The 21,534-nt window shown below is 40.2% G+C and overlaps 2 protein-coding genes across 3 annotated transcripts; both read right to left on the bottom strand.

The window, feature by feature from the left end:
• Nucleotides 1-948: 948 nt before the first annotated feature.
• slc7a8b (solute carrier family 7 member 8b) lies at nucleotides 949-10,526 on the bottom strand. 2 transcript variants are annotated; one of them, XM_062428470.1, is made up of 12 exons: nucleotides 10,432-10,526; nucleotides 9,774-10,028; nucleotides 7,511-7,715; nucleotides 6,901-7,052; nucleotides 5,337-5,462; nucleotides 3,558-3,711; nucleotides 3,289-3,412; nucleotides 2,948-3,051; nucleotides 2,352-2,448; nucleotides 2,111-2,260; nucleotides 1,595-1,772; nucleotides 949-1,137 (listed from the first exon to the last, which is right to left on the bottom strand). In XM_062428470.1, exons 2-12 carry the CDS (start codon nucleotides 9,949-9,951, stop codon nucleotides 1,010-1,012), a joined length of 1,596 nt encoding a protein of 531 aa, XP_062284454.1. In that variant the 5' UTR covers nucleotides 9,952-10,028; nucleotides 10,432-10,526; the 3' UTR covers nucleotides 949-1,009. The 2 variants fall into 2 exon arrangements, with proteins under 2 accessions (XP_062284454.1, XP_062284455.1); XM_062428471.1 differs by lacking the exons at nucleotides 3,558-3,711; nucleotides 6,901-7,052; nucleotides 7,511-7,715; nucleotides 9,774-10,028; nucleotides 10,432-10,526 and having other exon boundaries at nucleotides 5,337-5,452.
• Nucleotides 10,527-12,367: 1,841 nt separating this feature from the next.
• prmt5 (protein arginine methyltransferase 5) lies at nucleotides 12,368-20,363 on the bottom strand. The gene is made up of 16 exons (XM_062428918.1): nucleotides 20,266-20,363; nucleotides 19,822-19,940; nucleotides 16,886-16,971; nucleotides 16,550-16,684; nucleotides 16,319-16,431; nucleotides 16,157-16,206; nucleotides 15,888-16,051; nucleotides 15,640-15,801; nucleotides 15,476-15,553; nucleotides 14,785-14,843; nucleotides 14,527-14,649; nucleotides 14,040-14,215; nucleotides 13,629-13,832; nucleotides 13,413-13,523; nucleotides 13,251-13,315; nucleotides 12,368-13,157 (listed from the first exon to the last, which is right to left on the bottom strand). Exons 1-16 carry the CDS (start codon nucleotides 20,361-20,363, stop codon nucleotides 13,005-13,007), a joined length of 1,896 nt encoding a protein of 631 aa, XP_062284902.1. The 3' UTR covers nucleotides 12,368-13,004.
• Nucleotides 20,364-21,534: the final 1,171 nt, after the last annotated feature.

The following is a 21,534-nucleotide window of genomic DNA, read 5'->3' as shown; positions in this document are numbered from 1 at the left end:
CTGGACTTCTAACATAGCAAAGTTTGTAAGTGCCCCAGAAATTGGAAACTATTTGGGAATATGAATTACTAATTGTTTACAGGGGCATTTATCTAGACATGGGTAATTAAACTCCCATCTGTACTCTTCAGTGTTTAGTGTGAAATACAGCATTATTTGGGTGTACAAATGTTACAATTAAGGCTTTTATTTTAAAAGGGGAAATTTAGTTTCCTGTGACATCTGAGATGATGTCATAAATTGACCAACCTAGGCTTGCTAGCCGATCATGACTTCCGCAATTTGATCCCTCATTGTAAGTAGGCTCCACCTCACTGTATGTCAGGTGCTCCTACAGGTGTATGAAACATTGATGAGAAGGTGCAGTAGGCAGCACAATACCAATTCAATACCACACAACTGCTTATAGAGGTACCACATTAGTGTGTTAACTACTGTGCATGTGATGGTAAAAAAAAAAAAAAAGATTAAGAAAAATTAGTGTCACCATGCTAAAAATGCAGATGGGATCATTTAAGGGAATGTGTCTAATAATCAATCGTGATATGTGCAAAAAAACAAAAAAAAAAGATTGCCAATAAGAATTCCATGAACTATTAAACCATGTAGAAATTATCTTTTAAGTGAGGTGACAGTGTTAACAATACATAGAGCTTTAACAACACGTACATTGTGACCATTAAAATACTTTTCCACCACTGTTCATAATCACAAACCCCCCACACACTGTACAAGACAAACAAGTTTCAAATTCTAATGTGAAGACAGAAAAAATGACTAAGTCATCATTTCTGTTCAGCAACAGTGATATTTTATCTCAAAGACGTGTTATACAGCGAAACGACTGTTCAAGATTAAGGCCAGTAAAAAAGTCCAGTGCTGTAGAATATATTCCTCCAGTGTTAATAATTGAACAATTTCATTGTATCTTCATCTTTCTGGTAGACTTAGAATTTATTTTTTTCCACCCCAAAAGAGGCATCGTCCACATTTTTGTGCACGCACATGTTCAAGCAGCTGTTTGTGAGCTTTTTCCGTCTTCTTTATCTTTATGTTGAGGTCCACTGGGTTCTGGGCTTTCCTCCACGGCTGGATAGACCACCATGCAGAACTTTTGGCACAGGTGAGTTATTTTACCTGGATAGAGTTTGTAACAGAAGAAACCAGGGGGAAAAAAATCATTTGAAAAATAATGGCTCTGTATCAAATTGGGTTGACATGATATCTAGAGGTGGAATCATGCAGAGTATACCATCTTTCACCTGAACCATAGTGGAAAGTCATTTTAGCTGCATTTGTTTTGGGATTTAAAATGCACATTTACAAGAAAATGAGGTTCAGCACTGATTATTGCAGCAAAACCTTTAACCTCTAAATCCCAGCATTAAAAACTGAACCACACTGGAGCTCACATAGAAGTGAGGGGCAACTCAGACTTCAAATATTTTCAACAGCTCAAACTGAACAAAAGAGAGATCCGGAGTTCTAATAAAACATACTTTGTGTGAATACACCACAGTGCTATAATGCCATAATCCTTTTTTTCTTCAAAAGCAGCCATAAAGATAAAGCTACCACCAAGAGGTTTCCTTACCCATAGTATTATCAAAGCATTGTGGCTTGTTTTCCCAGTAGACTCCCAGGAAATATACGGGGACACCGGTCATCATGATGGCCAGACCAATGCCACAGACAATAGGCTCAGAGTAGAGGGAGAAGACAAGCAGGAAGGCCCAGAACAGCAGGTAGATCACTGGCCAGAACAGGCTCACCTGATGAGGGACGGACACGGTTGTAAAACCCTCAAAAACCCTTCAACACACATCTGAATTTTAGCTTTAAGTGCAGTTTACACAGTTACATTTTGACTCTTTACACACAGATTAAACACTTAGGACACTTTTTCTGTCCTGCCAGGCTACCTTTGTTGTGCATGATTTATTAGTTCAGAATTGCATAAAAGTCGGACAAAAAGTTATAGTTAGAGCCATGCACAGTCAGTGTATAATTTTAGTAAACTTTCAGGTTGCTAGTATGCCACGATGATTGCAACATTTTCTGCACAGGTGGTGGCAAAAGTTCAATCAAACTGCTGTTACTGTGCCTTTACCTTGATGGGCCGATACATGTCAGGCTCTTTGATGCGCAGCACAATCTGCCCGGCAACAGTGACGCCATAGAAGAGGTAGTTGATGAAACCCACATAGTTTATGAGGGTATAAATGTCACTGGTGCACAACATCAGCAGAGTGGAGATCAACTGAATGGGATGGGAGAAGTGGAGAAAGTAAGGCTTTCTTCACATGGAGAAACAGTATAATGTTGTGTTCTCTCGTTTTATGAGAACTCACAGTAAACAGCAAGGCTGGGATGGGAGTGCAGCGCGAGACGTGGATCATGGCCAGCAGACGCGGGAGATGGCCTTCCCTCGCCCCAGCGAAAAACAGCCTGAGAGAGACAGAACAGAAGACAGTTAGTCCTGAGAGCAGAGCCTGCTGGTGCTCGCTTACTGTGCGCAATTGGCAGCTGAGGGGAGAGGGGGGGGGCAGCAGGAAACACACAGTTCAGTTGACTGTGGAAGCACCAGTGCAAAGAGGAGCTGCTTCAGAAGTGAAGGCGCAGGGGTGAAAAATGGAGCAAACAGGACGGAAATGGGCTTGGTACTTTTGGGATTTGTTATTGATCAAGTCAAATACGCTTCTAGAGAAACACAATCCCCCATTTAAGACTCTTTAAGTACCTACAATCTGAAATCCAGCTTAAGTGTTCAAACTGCTTATACATTTTACTCCTGTTAATTTCCCCATGTACAGGTATGAGTCAGAGTATATGCATGGGAGCGAGAAACTTTAAGAAAAAAGGAAAAAAAAACACTGCGACCACAGAAACTTAAACGAGATGACAAGTGAGACAGGAGGAGGGGAAATGGGGGAGAGGACAAACTGACCGCGACGACGTGAAGAGGGAGCCATTGACCCCCCCGAAGGTGGAGAGCGCCACAGAGATGGGCATGATCCATGACATTACTCCTAGCAATTTCTCTCCAAATGTCTGGGAGAAAACATTAGGAGTAGAGAGAACAGAAGAGGAGGGGGGGGAGAGAAAAAAAAAAAAAGTACACAGTTGAAAACTTAACAGCGACTGATCGAGACATTACACTAAGCATTATTCTACGATGATGAGCACATGGCATTAAAGTGGTTACTGTAAATGGCTGCTGGGCGACTACTCCATTTCAAGGTGATCGCAAACATACACACAGTCAGTCAGATTTGGGTGTTTTCTCACCACTGCCACAGCATTGGAAGCCAGCAGCTCTTGGGGGCTCATGGCTGTGACGTAGGCCACGTTGGCAAACACGTAAACGAAGGTGACCACGGGGATGGAGATGAAGATTGCACGTGGTAGATTCCTGCAGGGTGAGAGATAAGATTACTGTTCCGACCGGAGCTCCATGTTCCTGTAGATAAAAACTTTTCTAACATTTGATTCGATATGTAAAACATTTAGGTATAAGCAGTGGCTACAAAAGGTAGACTTCAAGAGGCGTGCTTCACCTGTAAGGGTCGACCAATTCTTCCGTAACGTAGTTTAGGAAATTCCACCCTCCATAAGCAAAGGAGCCTTGCAGGAAGGACAGAGCTATGAGACCGACGTTATATTCACGGAAGGTCTCGAAGGCATGCGCTGGCTCCAACCAGTGATAGTGACCTGTGAAGCAGAACCCAATTTGAGTGTGAAGTGGCAGTACCGCAGTCTGAGCACCGGAGGGCAGCAGACACAAGATACAAAGCTTTCACAAGACGTTCAAGATCTTTGACATATGATAATTCAGTGTAAGAAAATAACAATGTATAAGTGGTCATATACAGTTCATGTCTGCCTTTTGATTACTGATGCAGGTTTTTTTTGTATAAATCCTATCTACAAAGACATCCTTTTGGTTATAAAAAAAAATTCAGACTGGCTAATTTTTCCTTTCTTTCTTTGGAATTCTTGATTTTAAAATGAAAAAAATAACTATAGGGCTGCAGTTTTACCCTAAAGAATGCCTTACAGTTTTTAATTTATTTACTAAATGTACTCAAATTTAAATACAATAGGTTTTACATTACTTATATGTACACATCCAATTCATATGGGATGATTGCACTTAAACACTAAATATAATTAAACACATTTAAGAGACAGATGGACCGCAAGAATCAAAACCTGATCAGATTAAAAGTAAAATATATACAGTATACATCTATATTGATGGCCCTGCATCATCAGGGTGTAACCCACTAAAGATTCATCACATGAATGAGTTTGTTCGCTGGCCCTGGCAGTGTGTGTGTGTGTGTGTACAGAATGTGGCTGAGGATTATGGGTGGGATGAAAAGCTAAGAGGGGCTGTAATCCCTCGTTCATGTTGGGATCACAAATCCCGTGAGAGGCACAAGGAGACTGCATTGTGACGGTGGCTGAAGTGTTCCTGCGTCAATATCAGCTTCCCTAAAATGTTGGCATCATTTAAAAAAAAAAAAAAATACTAAAATTCTTGATAGTTTTATCTCATCAGAACTCCAAGTACTATTCAAATGTAACGTTCTGAGAAAGGAAACAGGTCGAACTCGTAGTTCAGACAAATGTAACCTGAGACAAGGAGGAACAAGAGCCAAAAAGATGTAGATACACTGCAGTAAGAGGCAGACTGCCCTAAAACAACAGTCGGGTGCGCAAATGAACACTGGCACATGCTTTCCTCCTTTCTTCACACTGGACATTAAGAGATCCCTTCATTATAGACTTTCAATGGAAGTGATACGAGGCTAAATCCACAGACATCCTTGTGTGCAAAAATGTATTTAAAAAGTGCATTGTTAAATTTATTTCAGCTGCACAAATCAAATGAATATCTTTCCATGTTAGAGTCTTTTTAGTATCACATTCCCTTTTTGTTATGATCCTTCTACTGCAGCTGAACAGGAGCGCACTGTCCTTTGAGTTACAAAGAGGGATTTTTTTTAAACTATAAAGAGTAACTGTGGAAGATATCTACTTTATTTGACTAACTCAAAGGGCTGAAGCCTGATATTACTTTCAGATAAACTTCAAAATATTACTCTGCTCAAAACTAAGACTTAGGGGGTTTGTCTTCCATCTCTTTCACTGAAAGCACATTTGATCTTTTAATAGCCAGTATGAACAGGAGGAATGATTACAGCGAATAAAACCTGTTTCGGTCTTCATATTGAGCACCTTGCTGTTGATTTAAGACTGACTTAAAAAATGATGAACCTATCCAATAGGTAAAACTGAGCAAGAGATGGCAAAGAGAGATCAAATAGTACCTTTGCATATCTGGACAAGACCCAAGATTATGATGAGGCCCAAGGCCAAAAGCTTGCCAGCAGTGAAGACATCTTGGACATATGTGGCCCAGCGCACACTGTGGCAGTTCACCCATGTCAACAGCACTAAAAACAAAAGAAGAGAGAATGACACATTAACTTAGAATGACATTTGTTTTATCAACAGGCGATCCTCGTGTCTCTTTAGTGTTGACACAGGCACCAAAATGAGTCATTTTCATCCCTACATGTGTTTTTGGATTTCTCCAAAAAGGGAAAAGTATCATATAACATCTCATCCAACCACGAAGAGTATCATCCAACCATGGAAAAGCCCACCTTAAAAAGGCAAACATTTTCTGACTTTAGGGTGGGGTCTGACAAGAATGCCCACTTAAAAACAGCAACTGAACAGATGTGCAGGGTTTGAGTTTTTAAAATGACCACTACAATGTAGATTGGTAAAAGTGACTGTCTGCCAATTTAAACACCAACATCTGTAAGTATGTTGTCAGACAATTCCAAATATATGGGCTTAAATACCCAAACAAAAAGCAGGGGTTTTTTTTCTTTTTAAAACCTCAGAAAAGAACTCTCATTTTCAGACATACAGTAAAATGTAGACAACTAAAATCAAATAGCAATACATAGAAGAATACATGGCTATATCAATTAAACAACTGTTTCAGGCTGCTCATCTAGCCTCATGGTTGCAGCTTAAAATATAAAGCTGGTGATTTGGTATGTGTTTTTTTCTCATGTGGAAAGCCAAAAACAAAGAAAAAGTTTGGACACACTTACTTATTCAAGTGAATAGGAAACTGTGGCTAAACTCTTGACTTGTAATGTACTTACAAGTAATGTTTGTATATCCAAAGCCTGATATATTGCATTCTCCTGTGCTGTAAGCCTCTATTGTTGTCCGAAAACGATTAAAAACAGATTAATGAGCCACACTGTTGCACTGGGTGACATATTCCTTCACCCTGAAGACAATGGCTACATTAGTTTGGGGTAGCCATCCCTCTACAGAGCTTAACTAGATTGTCGTGCTACATATCATAACCTCTTGACTTTGTGCTACAGCTCTCAAAGAACATCAAAGTCAAACTGCAGTAGCTATTGCCTTCAGGGAGAAAGAATATCACCGAGCGCAACAGTGTGGTTCACTGATGTGGATTTGATTGAATTGCTTGCAAGTAGGATCAGTTCATTGTTAGTTTGGCTCTGCACATGATTTGTAGACAACAAGAAACATGCAGAAAATTGTTAAGAATTATCCTTTAGATTAACTGATGCATTTAGCTTTGGCAGCTCTGATGATGTGTGCTGTTAAGTCAATATTGCCAGAATTTCTGCATATCCTTGTTCACTGCCTCCTGCTGCCTTACATATTAAATCTGCTGCTTGAAGGGGTTTCTTTCTGCAAGCAGATTTAATCATAGGCAACATATTTTTTTTAAAAAGGGGGGCAGAACAAGACTCTTTAACAACCTTTTCCACTATAAATGCACTGAACTCTACCAATAGCAGTGTCATCTTCAAACTTTACTGTATCACTCACACAGGCAGACAGCAGCCAGCAGGCTGAGGCCACTCTCTGGGGGCAGGCAGGAGGGAAAGAGGGGCTGCAGGACGTAGTTTGCGAAGGTGAGAGCGATCACAGCCTGGTTAGTGGGATAGATAACCAGCACGGCAATCCACAGACGCAGGAAACTGGGACACAACGCAAGCAGGTGGTTAATGAGACAGGGCAACACACTCATGTCACATACCAGCAACTGAATACACACTCAAACACAAGTACAACAGTGTGTATGAGAATACCACCCCTCATTACTGCAAAATGCAGTGGCAAACAAAAGGGAAATTAAGATCAAATTAGCATATCAGCTAAGTGCATTACAGTAATGCACTGAAGCATTGTTGTTAAAGAGGAGAGAAATGAGTGGAACTGGGTCAATGACATTCTGGGATGCTGGAAGTAAATTACATTACAAGGGGCTTTAATTACATGGCGAGCACGGCTATGAGGAGGAGGGGTGGGGGCGGGTGTTTATTGGAAGCCCTCAAAAAAGGCTTGCTACAACCTTTCGGAGACTGCTTGGATGCATGATGTGCCGAAAAACATCAGATTTTAAACGCTACACATGGGGGATAATGTTTCTTCTCACCCAGCCAGTCCTCCAAAGATGTCCTTGACATAAGAGTAATCTCCCCCCGACTTGGGGATGGTCACGCCCAACTCCGCATAGCAGAGAGCGCCAATGGCTGTGATGACACCGGTGGTGACCCAAACGATCAGGGCTACACCCACTGAGCTGGCATTCTCCAGCACTCCCTTAGGACTCACAAAAATCCCAGATCCAATGATGTTGCCTGAGTGAGAGAAAAGACAGACAGACGCAGAACGGATAAAGAAATAGATCATTATGTGCTGGCTGCTTTCAGACTGTCAGTGTTTCCATTTATATACACACCCACACACACAAAAACAACTATGAATACATAACCGATCTGTATAAAGACAACACACTGTTGATACTATTTTCATACACAGTGGGAAAAAATGAGCAAAAAAAATGGGGTCACTATAGCAGAATGTAGGCTATAAAGGGAAAGCTATAGCTTCCTGTCGCATTATGTTCCATTTCCTGTAGTGCTCATGTTTTCCTCTCTGATGACAATCTTTCTCAACACTGAATTAGTGTGGTAGTCTCTAACTACGGCCTCCAATGAAATAGTCTTTTTGGATTGCATCATTTCATTATGAGGTACAAAGAAATTTGAAATAGTGAATAGAAAGAAATTTAATGCCCAAAAATCTGTTAGACGAGAAAAAAAACATGCGATTCCCACGTGGGCCATTTGTGGGTTTGCCCATGTAAGCCCACCGCCACAATATTCCCCAAGTGGGTCCTTTTGTGGGTTTTCTGGAGGCAATTTACACTTGGCTTGAGCTGTATGTGGGTACTCTGGGGCTGGGTTCCCTCGTGCCAGGGCTGCTGCTCAGTGGAGGGATCCCCATGTAAATTGTCTATGCATATCCTACATTTAGTGTGTCATGGACTCGTATTATAGTGTCAGGCCTGTTACAGTGGCACCAAAACCATGAGATACTGTTAGCAGTTTTGGTGTAGATAATCATTTCTGTAATTATTTTTAGTTTGCCTTTGGTTTGGCATATGAAATGCTGTTTGTTTTGCCTTTTTAAACGCCTGAGGCAGTGGATGGCAGAACGAGTTTATATGACTGTAAAGTCTTTAGTGTGTGAAAAGAGATAAGAAGGTGAAATTCACTTATGACTAAGTGAGACCTGCATGTTAACCTCAAACATGTTTAGACTTCAGGTTGCACTGCTGATTAGATTTTCTGCATTTTGCATGACATGACACCCCAGCTGTTACTGCAAACCTGCATCACATGTTGTGACTTACCGGATATATGTGGCTGATGAACTTGTAACCAAAAGCAACCGCAGAAACAGTCAGGCAAGAGTTAAGCTGATCAATTTCTATTCATTTTACTTTGTATGAAGTTAATTTTTGAATCTTATTGAAATGATAATCCTTTAATGCATTAAAACCTTGTGGTGCAACTTGCCGCAACTGTTAAATCCTCTTTTTTTTTTTTAGGGCCACAGCATAGTTGCAACAATACTCTGGGGTCCTATCGGGTATGTGACTCCCACTAACTGCAGGGAACAAAGTGTGCCAACACAGAAAATGAGGCTACAGCCATTTCTTTCTAATGGTGAAGCGACAACGCTCTCACCATGCTTTTGAGGGTGATGGAAAATGCAGCCTCAACAATAGCAGACAACCATTAGCAGGATTGCTTTTTATTGACTTTTCTCTCTCTCCCCCCCCCCCCCCCCCTCTTTCTGCCTGTGTTGGGGTAGTCTGACCGGGTTTGGACACAGTTTGCAGTTCCCTGGAAACATAAAAGTGACTTTGAATGAGCATGAGGGAGATGTATGATAAGGAGAGTGCACTGATGACGCCTGGCAATCATGACAGAGAGAGAGCGAGGATGTAAATGAATGAATGTGCTCAAAATATATTACTCGGGATCTTAATACTTAGAATTAGACAGGCTGTGATGGAATGGTAAAAGAAAATGTATGATTTTTTCAATTGCTGTTTAGGTTATTTAAACAATGCCATAGAGACTGTGTGGCCACCTGCTGGATTTTCTGTTTGCTCTTGAAAGGGGCCTTTTAAAATTCTCAGCCTTATCCCATTATTCAAGTCCAACAAATCCTTATGAGGTGAATGCATGCTGTGAAACGCCAGTGATATATATGGGGGGGGGGGGGGGGGGGGGGTCTTTATGCAAAAGTCAAAAATTACAGTTAAATTAACCTACTGATGGGAAGTTTTTCACATTACTAGTGCAGGGCTGTGAGGGGAGAGACCACCATATGGATGCACTTACCCACTATGATGCCACAGGCGCTCACAAGTCCAATTTGTTTTTTCAGAGCCACATCTGAGCCTCCTCCTGCATCTTTCCCGACGTCCGGCTGGGCTTCAGATTGAGCGCCCCCGTCGCCCCCGCCTCCCTCACCGCCGCCGCCGCCGCTGCTGCTCCGCTTCCTCGGACCCTCGGACATCCTGAGGGCCCCTGCTATTCCAGTGTCCGGCTCTCTTTTGTGGGGTCAGGTGACAGGAGCAGTCCCCCTCTACCTACCTAAGAATACATTAAGCATTGTTATTTTTTAAAAAGGAGCAATTTGCTGAGTAATTTCTCCAGTTTCCTTCATCCAATCAGATGTCAACATGCTGATGATGTAGGTGCTTTCTGTAGATTTAGCCGGCTAAATTAGAAACCACATTACAGCATTAATTATTCAGAGTGCTACATGATGGACGACCTGGCCACAGTATTACAGGGTGTATTAGTGACCACAGACATACTTATTAGTGTGTTTAGCTGAGACATTTAGGCTTACATTAGCTTAAATGTTCAAGTATTCCAAGTTAAAATTTGCCTGTTTAACGTGTCTCGCGGCTGTGCCATCATTAGGGACCTCGTGCTCTTTATTTGTCTGTGTCAAACTGCAATAAAACAATTAATAAACATAATGACTCACCTTTTCAACTGATGTGACCCGCAAAAAACCCCCAAAAACCTTGAAACTCCCCGTTATGTGTCGGGCTTCATGTTAGATTGCATGACTGTCGGCTGGTCTTGGTGAGGGGGATAACAAAAGACTTCCAGCTGAATGCCTCGATTAATAGAAAAGCTGGTTATTTTCAGCCAATCAGCGAAGCCCAAATTGTAAACACGCCTCAGGACCCTCCCACTGGAGTGAGACCCAAGTGCTGTTCATCTCATTGACAAAATAGTGATTATAAAAATATACTACACTTTCATTGTTTCATTGGTACAAACTGGCTTCAATGGTAACGAAAGTGTTAAAATAAATGTCCAAATCTGTTTTAGGTAAAAAAAACAACAAAAAAAAACACCCAAAAACCATAATAACAAAAAAACAAATGTTCAACTTTTTTTTTTTAAATTTAAAAAAAGTAACTTGGATTTAGACATACTTGTCGTACAAAAAATGTTTGTTGCCTAAAATAGTTTATTGCAAATAAATATATCAAATAATATAGACAGTTTCAGTTCAACTGTGCGGTATATGTGTAAAAATGTGTGTGTGTGTGTGTGTGTGTGTGTGTGTGTGTGTGTGTGTGTGTGTGTGTGTGTGTGTGTGTGTGTGTGTATATGTATGTGTGTGTTTATATACATATATTTCACTTCGAATATGTGCAATAACAGTATAAACTCAGGTATATTATGATTTGACACATGTATATGACTATTCTGTTTACTATGTTTTTTACTACTATTGTCTGTTTTATTGCTTTTGTACTTATTTATTATTTATTGTTCTTTATTCTTCTATTGATGCTCTTCTTTTTTGACTGTTCACTTGCTGAAGCAATAATGTAAATTTCCCCACTGTGGGACTAAAGGAATATCTTATCCTATCTTACATGTATATAATAAATATAATTGGTATTACTAAGTGGCTCAAATGATTACATAAGATGACTAACCATATGATTAACCTCATAAAATGATGGCTTTTGGGAAACTTGATCTATCATGATTCAGTTTATAATTTAAAATAAAGATGCATGTTCAAACTTTAAAAAAAAATATATATTTTGGATGTTTGACATGTCATTTTGTGAATAATGGTACGGATATTAAATGGGTTGTTTTTGGTATAATGAGTCACCTAGTCACATGCACTTCTATATCCTTGTAATATTTACATCAAGAACCAATGCAGCTACACTATGTAATAAAGAAATTGTGGGTTTAATCATGTTGTCCTTTAACATAACCTATATTTTATAGAATTGCACAGGCAAAGTGTACAAGCCTGTTATATGTGTCTATCTTAAAGAACTGCATTTTGTAAAATATGTGCCAACAAGTGTATGCCACAAGATAAGGCAGGGTGTGTTCATCAACCAACACATGTTGACTGAAGTGATGACATTCAGCTGCCTGGCAGGAAAGGTTTTTAATATAGAGGAGCCCTAGTGTTCAAATAAGACATGGAAGATCATGGGTGTTATGCTCCAGATATGCTCATGATGGAATTAAATCATGTTGACCTGGATCACTAACAGATGTGATTGAAGAGCTTTATAAGAACTGAATTGGTTTTGTCAAATGCATTGACACAAGCACACAGCATTAGTGTGTTTAGTTTGGAATTGATGACTGTGTTTTGTTACATTTGACAGGTCTGAATTACCACTTAGACCAAAATAAATCACCTGTGCCTCTACTTGTCTGTGCACATTATGGTAGGTGTAGAGAATACAACCAATAGTAATAGCTTTTGAACAGATTGCCACAAGGGTGACATCTACTGGACAAATCACATCCTTGCGCCATTTCATTTGAACAAAACTCTAAAAACACTTCTCCAGCAGTCATTCAGAAATTATTCTAACTTTTTCAATGATTTACACTCTAATTCAAAAACTGCACAGGAAACAATGTATGAAGGACATTACAGTGTCATCTTTATTGACATGGTTCAAACTTACAGAAACAAAGTAACAAAGGTATGAAGACAGCTCCGAAACAACACAGTATGTAATATGAATGGCGTAACTGTCCTGTGACCTTTTGAATTGAGGAGAAGGGTGTTTTTGTCAGTACTGGTATGGAATGTGCGTTTGATAAGGCATAGGTCTTGTTGGATTGAATTTGTGTCTGCAATGCCAGTTCACAACAGTACAGAAAAAAAAAAAAAGGAAAAAAAAGTCAAACATGAGGAACAAGTGGCACCGTGTTTGACCTAATCTGAATAAGCCAATCTCACAGCAACAATACACTTAGTGTCCGTGCCTGCTGAAACAGACGTCTAGACCAATTTCTGAAAAACACAGACTGAAAAATCAGCTTTATCCGATCAACTGTTTCAATGCTGACTCAAAAGTGCCTACAACTGGTAGTTTTTAAACCCAGACTGCACTGCCTTTAGAGGTTCACATTACGCTTCCAGGTTTGACCAAACATCTATATAAAAAAAAAAAAGGAGCCCCGGTGCACCCCCCACTTCTACTGCCACCTAGTGTTACAGAAACATGTGAGAGTGTATGCCTGTTAGACCGGTGTATTTTTGTGTCGTCTTCAGAGGCCGATGGTGTAGGAGCGTCCTGCAGGGTTGTGAATGGCAGAGCTGGAGGGCTCGGTCACGGCCCATTCATACCACACTTTCTTCCCGTTGTTGCAGCGCCAGAATCGGACTGTGACGTCATCATCCCGGGATATGGTGATGGGTTGCTATGGTGATGAAGGAGGAAAAAATATGAACGTGTGAAGACAATTAAATTTAAGACTAAAGGGAATTAATCGAGAAGAGACTGTGTGACTTACTTTGAGGGGGAAGAGGATGGGGAACCAGGAGAACATTCCAGGTGAATGTGTATCTGGTTTTATACCTGACACAAACACAAACACACACACACAATATTACCATGAATGTTTAGACCCAATCTTAGCACAGCATGATGTCCTCTTTGTAAAAAGCTGACTTACTGAGTGTGACATCTTTATACAGCGTGGTCTCAAAGTAGCCAGCAAAGCCGTGGAGCACCGAGTTACAACCCACTGAGAATCTGAGGCACTGATACCTGTTGTTGTTCATATCTGAAAGGACAAAGGATCATCAGCTCATTCAAAACTAATCATGTTCAAGTGTTTAATGAGCTTGTTTATTGGTGTACAATATGAATTTTATGCGTTTCTGTCTACCTTTTGTGGGGTGTCTGAAGGTGAAGCATGCTTTGGGCTCAGCCAACTGGTGGAAGTTGTGGAGGCGCACTACATAGGGTGTCTCAAAATGGCACTCAGGGTCCTTGTCGCGTTCCCGGCACCCCCGTACCTCGTTGTAAAGCTTGGAGGAGGACAGTGGAGCCAGGAAGGAAGTGTAGGAGCAGGGAATGCTTACTCCATCATCTGAGAGTGACAAGACGAGATGAGGGAAAAAAGGGGAAAAGAGAAAGTGACATGAGATTTAAGAACGCATGAAAGGTAATGGAGGATAACATTGTTTTCACATTGCTTGTTGTGGCAGAAAATGGGATGATGGTACAGTATGCTTTCAATTCTTACAAAAAACAAAAAAGGGTGGTCAAAAATGACTTAAACACAACAATAAAGTACCTTTGAGAAAGTGCTGTGCTCCATCTAAGCACTCAGGGGAGAGTTCATTGTCACCAAACGATCCGAGCAGCTCGCTGACAATGATGTCGGCCTTCTCAGGTGCCGCCCATTCCCGCATGTCACATGACACCACTGTCACCTGATCACCCCACTCCTCAAAGCGCCAATTCTCTAGCCTGAGGAAAATGTCAGTATGAATGTGGGGCAGTGTAGGAAATCTATAACACATGTAGACAGATTTCTAGGCTCCAGTCTACAATCTGGTAAATTATTATGTGTAACAAGAGTTGCAGGTGTGCAGCTGTGGAACACTGAAAATATCTGAACACCTTTCAGTCAAACCTTTCCAATATTATGCTCCAGTGGGGCTCATCGTGGTACAGTTTATTCACATGATAAAAAAAAGTACCTGTGAGTATATTTGTCAGTATTTTTCAAAGCAGGGTACAGACATGATCACTGACATAATGTTTAGTGTTCCACTCACGTAACGACAGCATTGGGATTTTTCTCCACGGCGTACACCTTCAGCTTCCTGTCTGCCTGTCTGGCAGCACGCAGGGATGCGTTGACCAGGGGACCCCTGCCTGCACCCAACACCATCAGCACCCTATGTCATGGACATAACATACATTTTAGGGAACAGTGCTAACTCACCAGTGGAGTTATAATACTTTCCACTGCAATTTCTGAATGAAAGCTGTTTTGTTATTGTTTATGTAAGGAGTTGTGTACTGCTACTCACTGAACATTGGTGTCTTTCTCCTCCTCTGGGACTCTGTCAAGTAGACATTTATATACAGCCTGTAGACACAAGACAAAGCAGTTTTTAAATCAATATGCTGAGTGTCAAAATCTTGAATATTTTTGCAACCAGGGAAATGTCCCAACCAGGCTGGCTTAAATTAAAAAGTATAGTATGGGTAGAAGCTATTGTAAATTGAAGTGTATCTGTACTTTGAGAGCAGCAAGTATGAGCTTGTCATAAACCTGTAGAACAAACTAGTGATGGTCCTCTATAGGTCAATGAACAGATGGTATCATCAACATTAAAATTTCCACTGAGGAGAGTGGGGAGAATGTAGTAGTCTGGTTTAAGGTCCCTGTCTTGCTCCCCACATCTGTTTTGTTCAGAATGTTTTAGGCATGATTATGAAAAACAGACAGATAAATGGCAACATGTGGATGACATCAACACAGCTGTACAGGTTATTGTAAGTTCACAGAAACAACAAATCTTTATAAGGCATTGTGAAAAATGCTTATTCAAGCTGCAGCTAGATGACACTTGATACTGATTAATTAGTGCAAAAAAACAAACAAAAACCCTAAATGAAGCCTACACATACACGGTGTCTTGTGGATAGCGTATGCTCTATTGTGTTTCTGTACTCTGAAATGTTTTAACAATAGTGTCAGTTACAGCTGTGTCTTACCTGTTGGTACTGTGAGTATTTAATAGGATCCTTCTCAAATACTTCATACGTCTGAGACTCCAGGTTGTCCATGAGGGGCTAAAGGAGGGAAGAAAAAATTCATTGAGCTTTAAAGCATCAAAAAAGTATTTCATGTATGGGAACAAAAATAAGCACTTGCTTACCTGGAGTGGAGACTGCAGGTAGTCTTCGTAGCCTTTGGCAAAGAGCTCGTAGGCATTGGGTGCAGGCCGGTTCTGATTGAGGTATTCCAGGTACTGCAGGTAGGATCGGAAGTCCTTCTCAGTGTGGCGACTGGTGCCTGTAAAGATGAACTGGGCCTCCAGCTGAGAAAGAAGACGGTTTTCATTAAAATTCCATGCCTGTGTTTGGCTAGTAATGAATCCATGTCGAACCATATATCATAGTATACCTTGAAAAGACGGAAGATTATTCGCTGATGGGCTTTTGACAAGACAGGGAAGCCCTTCTTATTAGTTAGGAAGATGCTGGTTGGAAGTAGAGCTGCCTTGATTGGTTCTCCGAGCCATTTATCAATCACAGCTTCGGAGGGCATGTCTGCTCCAATTTCAATAGCTGCAGGAATACAAAAGAGTTTATTTTCAGTACAAGACACAATAATTATTTCTTAATGCACTGACTTGGCCTCAGGTGGCTGTTTCATAGTGTGCTCTCTCTCACCGAGACAGATCCTCTTGTTGTAATCACAAAGGGTTCTAAACGAGTGCCACCTAAAAGGGCAGAGGCAAGTAAACAAAATGAGTCACGACTTATAAAGGAAATCAATAAAGGGGTTTTAGTATGCAGACAGCATTCAGTCTCAGGAAGCGGCGTGAAACTAACCAGCTCCAGGTCTTCTCATCAACACTTGAGTCATCGATGCAAGTGGTCGGCTCGTTCTCAATCAGATCTTCCCGCATGTCGTCTGAAGACATCAGCGGGACGCGAATCCAGAACTAATCACACAAAGTGGACAACAGCGATTAAGTGATGACTCGAGCTGTATAATCCTTTAAAAAAAAAAAAGCAATCTACATGAGCTGTTGACGTCTCTTTTAATGCTTCGTGTCTTACATTTGAGGTGTGGTGTCCAGTGTGGATATGGTTTAGCAGCACACGGGCGAGGTTGGCATTACAAGCTCCCCTCAGAGGGACCATGAAGACAGGCAGGCCCAGGTACGCTGAGAAGTTCAGCTCCTGTGAAAGAGCCTGGAGAGAAATAGGGAAAATAATGATTAGAGCATGAAGGGTGTCACTAGGAGACAGATCAGGTAGAGAGGAGAGACTGGACTGGTTAAGTTCACTCATGCTACTAAATCTTGACATCAAAGAACCCTTTCCAGCATCGATATCCATGACGGGTTCAAAGAAAGTGTACTTCAGAGAAATTGTCCAAAGTGAGGGACTTACGGCCTCTGAGTTTCTGCGGTCTGTCTCGATTTCGGAATCTGCGTTGATCCATGGAGAGAGCTTTCCAACAATAAGAGTATTCCAATCTGAAAAAAGGATTGACAATATTTTGTTAGAGTTGTGAAGACTCACAGTTAGTACAAGTAGAAAATGCAGCTTTACAGCCACAAAAATATACACACAAGTTACACAGTAATAGTAATAATTAACAAGAATTGCTTTTTATTGCAATCATAATGAACTACGCCACACAAGTCTTTTAAGGTTATGATGATTTTTTTGGGTGTCTGATATGTTTTATGTTTGTCTGCTTCCTGTAAATGTATTTTAATATCAATCGCTTGCTTATATGATTACATTTTCTAGCATTTCAGCTCCTTTTTTCAAACTAAATACAAGACACTAAATGCCTGTCTCTGTCTGGATAAAGATTGAACTGTGGAATAGCCTGGGAAAACACACTTTATCACTCTATCTTCAACAAAGTCTAACATGCTGTATTTTTTATAAATCTGAATTTTGAATGTACATAAACCAAACCAAAATAGTGAGAGAATAAATTAAAGATAAAAAGTAAATGGGAATCAAAAACTCTGACCATATCCCTGCTTCTGTCAAATATAAATCTTCAAATTAGGTGGTTATTGCTTTTTTAATAAAAATAAAAAATAAAAAAATTTAAAAAAAAGGTAATATACAACATTCAGCCCGACTAGATATCAGCAAACAGCTATTTGCTATGTAACGATATAGTGGATTAATGCTGTCCTGAGCAGTGCATGAAGTCACACTCCCTCAGTGTTGTTATCTGAGCTTCTCTGTTCTTTGTTTTGATAGCCGGCCACATGTGCATGTGTGTTCCTCCATGTCCTCCTGCGGTAGTTTTCAACATGGCAGCCGGGTCTCAAACTGTTTTATATTACAGCTAAACAGTACATTTAAATGAGTTTCTGAAAACATCTGAGGTAAGAAATAGGCAATGCAGTAAAATAATCTTGACCCATATTTAATCAACAATGCCTAGTTTGACAGTTTGATCTGAGTTCCATGAGCTTTCAGTTCAGGGGCTGTCTGAGATGCTGGTGCTATATTGCAACATCTAATGGGGTTCAATATTGTATATTGCACCTTTAAACATATGTATTACATGTACCCTTTTTGGTTTGAGAACATTTCTGCGAAATTACGAGCACCTCTGCAAAACTATCACACGCTCATTAATATCAATGGCACTCACAAACTCTGCAACTGTTTTAAGTCATCCCACCTCTCCTCATTCTTCAAAGGACATGTACGTGAAAAGGTATAAGAGGAGCGTAGCTCCTTTAAGAACTACAGCATAAGAACTACAGCAGTGTGTAATGTGTGTGTGTGTGTGTGTGTGTGGTTGAGCAAGTGACAGAATAGTGATAGTGATTGCAAGTGGAGCAGAGGAAAAGGTTAGCATTAAGTTGTCAATCTGGCAGTAAATGTACAGGACAAACTACAGTGTTTAAATTAATAAATGGTGCAGCTTCTCAAGACAAAGAAAAGACTTGTCTGTTGTTTCCTCAACTGCTGGTAAAGTAAAGGGGGCTAGTGACAATGGGTTTGCCTCACCTGACAAGACTCACTTAAGGCGGGCTGACCTTTAAGGTGGACCAGTTATTGTCATTTTAGTGTAAATCGCAGCCAATATAAACAGAGGATAGAGAAATGTCTGGCTGCTGGCTGTATTTGCACTGCATGCTTCAAGTTTACACATCACACTGGTTATGTTTGCATGTTGGACCACAATCGTCTACCAAACTTGTTGTGATGTCACAAATCAGATGTAAACGTCTTATTCTTTAAGAGACTTAAGGTGAGAAACTTTCCCCTCCAGGAGTTAAATGTGGAAACACATTACATAAACACATGTTTTTAATGGAGGTGGACTTAAAAGACATTGTAATAAACCTGCAGACAAGGATTGTTTTCATGCCTCATTAAGAGTTCAAGTTTTGAAAAAATATGGTTTCCAGAGATCAGTCAAAATACAGTATTAAAGTAATATACACTGTGCAATGATGATTGAGTTTAAGTGGTGTTCCTGTGAGCATGACTTGACACATTGCAATGTTGTGCAATATTAGTATTTCATGTATAATACCAATTTCAATTAAATTGCTCTATATATTTTTTTTCTTTTTTTCCTTTCTTCTTCACTTTAATATGTGAAATAACAACATCTCTGGAACATTACCACTCAATACCAATATTACTGTTGTGCTGTAAATAATGTCACAATTATTATTACGAATTATATACTCTATTATTGTTATTCATACTTATTTACTGTTCTTTGTTCTTTCTTATTGATGCTCTTCTATTTTTACTGTCCCCTTGCTGCTGTAATACTGCACATTTCCCCATTGTGAGACTAATAAAGGAATATCTTATTTTATTTGGGACATCACTGCTAGATTTGAGCTAATCCTGGTCCAATATGCAATTTACACAAGGTTGATGTGGAAACTTGAAGCTCCTACACTGAAAATTAACATTACAGTAAAGTAGGAAACACCTTGTGTAGGAGGAGATGTGGGGGGAAAAACACAAATGGGTCTCGTATAACTATTCCAAGCATATTGTTTTCATAAATCTGAAAATATATATGATGGAGCTCTTTAAAGTAATCGAGCAGTACATTATGAGACCATGCAGAGAAACCTAACTTGGAGATTAAAGTTTAATTAGTCAAAGTGGTTGTTGTCAATGTGCCAAATGTTCAACAAGACGAACTGAAATCCAGGGGCAAAACATCCATTAAATAATTCATTCGTCTACATGTAGATTTACACTTTGGAACAGTTACATGGGCATCACGGGGGGCGGGGGGGCGGCTTTCCTTGCATACAGGTGTGCCCTCGCTAGATGACGTGAAGTGTCTGTGTTAGAGACTGCATATATCTAACCTCTTCCACAAAGGAGCAGATCTGACCGGGTCTGAGCACCGAGTCTGGATTTAGCGGGCTCCAACTCAAACTCCCTGTTGAACCTCGAGTGGAACAGGGGCATGCACAGGAAGTCAAACCTGGACACCAGAGAAAGAAAGAAAAAAAAAAGAAATCACAACATTTAAACATGTATATGACTTTTAATGCCAAGTACAGCAACACAATTAAACATGTTTACTTAGGTATCCATTAGCCAGCTAACGTAGGTTGGGCAGAGCAGCCTTCATAGGAGATAATAAACACTGCACACCGGTGTCGAGCAGCACTGTGATTGGACACGTGCTGTTGATTCACCGGCTAGCTTAGCATCACGCACTGACATTACAATATTGAACCAGCGCGCTCTTCCCGTACATTCACTACTCCTGTAAAAACAGCCGCACCGTGCAGCAGTCTGCTTACCCAAGTTTGGCAACCACAGCTAGCGTGTCGGCTACCTCCGGCACACAATTCAAATCCCTCCCGCAGGACACCCTCCCCGCGCTGCTGGCGGACGCCATGATTTGGACTGAATGGGTAGAATCACTGTGCTGGGACCGTCTCGTTGCTACGGTTTTCGAGGAGACTGGCGCCATTTTGGATCTGCGAGGGCGTCAATGGTCATTGGTTAGTAAGGTGACATAGAACCGAAATGGCTACGTAAGTGCGTCAGTTGCTCATCACGTACATTATCGCGATACATACAGCGTGTGTATCAATTTGGCTTTAGTTTATTTTAATATCGGAATCAAGAAAATTGTAGCAGTTTATGTCAACTTACTTTTTCAAAAGAGATGAATAAAAGTTTGTTCTGTAAATGTTAAAGGGACAATTAAAAAATAAATAGATAAATAAAATGAAACCTCTTATCAAAGTATGTACTAGTAGCTATATACAGTTCAACTGTGCAAAATGTATATATATTTTTTCACTTTAAATCTGTGCATTAACAATATCAAACTCGGGTATATTATCACTCAGTTCCAATATTACTCTTGTACTTAATGCTATTACTATTATTTTCCTAAATTTTCAATAACATTTCCTATTGTTTTTATTGCTTTTGTGCTTATTTATTATTTATTGTTCTTTATTATTTCTTATTGACGCTCTCTGCAATACATTTCCACATTGTGGGACTAATAAAGGAATATCTTATCTTATCTTAACTAATTTGAAATATTCTTATTGGTTTCTTCTCAGCTGAGTTACTTCAATTTCTTTATCTATCTCTGTCTGTGTTAATGTTTTGCTGCTGGTGCAGGTTACTGTTCCCTATGTAGCCATAGAGAGCAGGTTTGTTAGAAAATGAATCTGCTGTTAATGGTTGTAGCCTCACTTTAATAAACTGAAAGTAATAAAAAAAAGGAAGAAGTCTGAACTTGCACACAGCTGGTAACATCATGCAGTCACACATTACAACATACAAGGTTTGCAGAAAGTGGCTTCTCTACATATCACTTTCATTGCAGGTTAGATAAAATATCGCTTATGTCAACTCAAAGGCTTTTGGATAAAGGTGTGTGTGTGTGTTTGGGTGGGTGGTTGGGGAGTATTTTTGTGCAAGCTGTCATATTTCAGAGGACTATAAAAGGGTCAAAACTGTTTTTTGGAACAGTAGATGAGAGAGTGAGAGGAGATGGCTACAGTTCCAAGAAAAACCAGACTGGGATTTTTGATCTTATGACTTTA

This window comes from Scomber scombrus, chromosome 11 (assembly GCF_963691925.1).
Source record: "Scomber scombrus chromosome 11, fScoSco1.1, whole genome shotgun sequence".
NCBI classification, from domain to species: domain Eukaryota; kingdom Metazoa; phylum Chordata; class Actinopteri; order Scombriformes; family Scombridae; genus Scomber; species Scomber scombrus.
The sequence above is the reverse complement of the archived record's forward strand: the minus strand, read 5'-3'. Positions and strand labels throughout refer to the sequence as shown.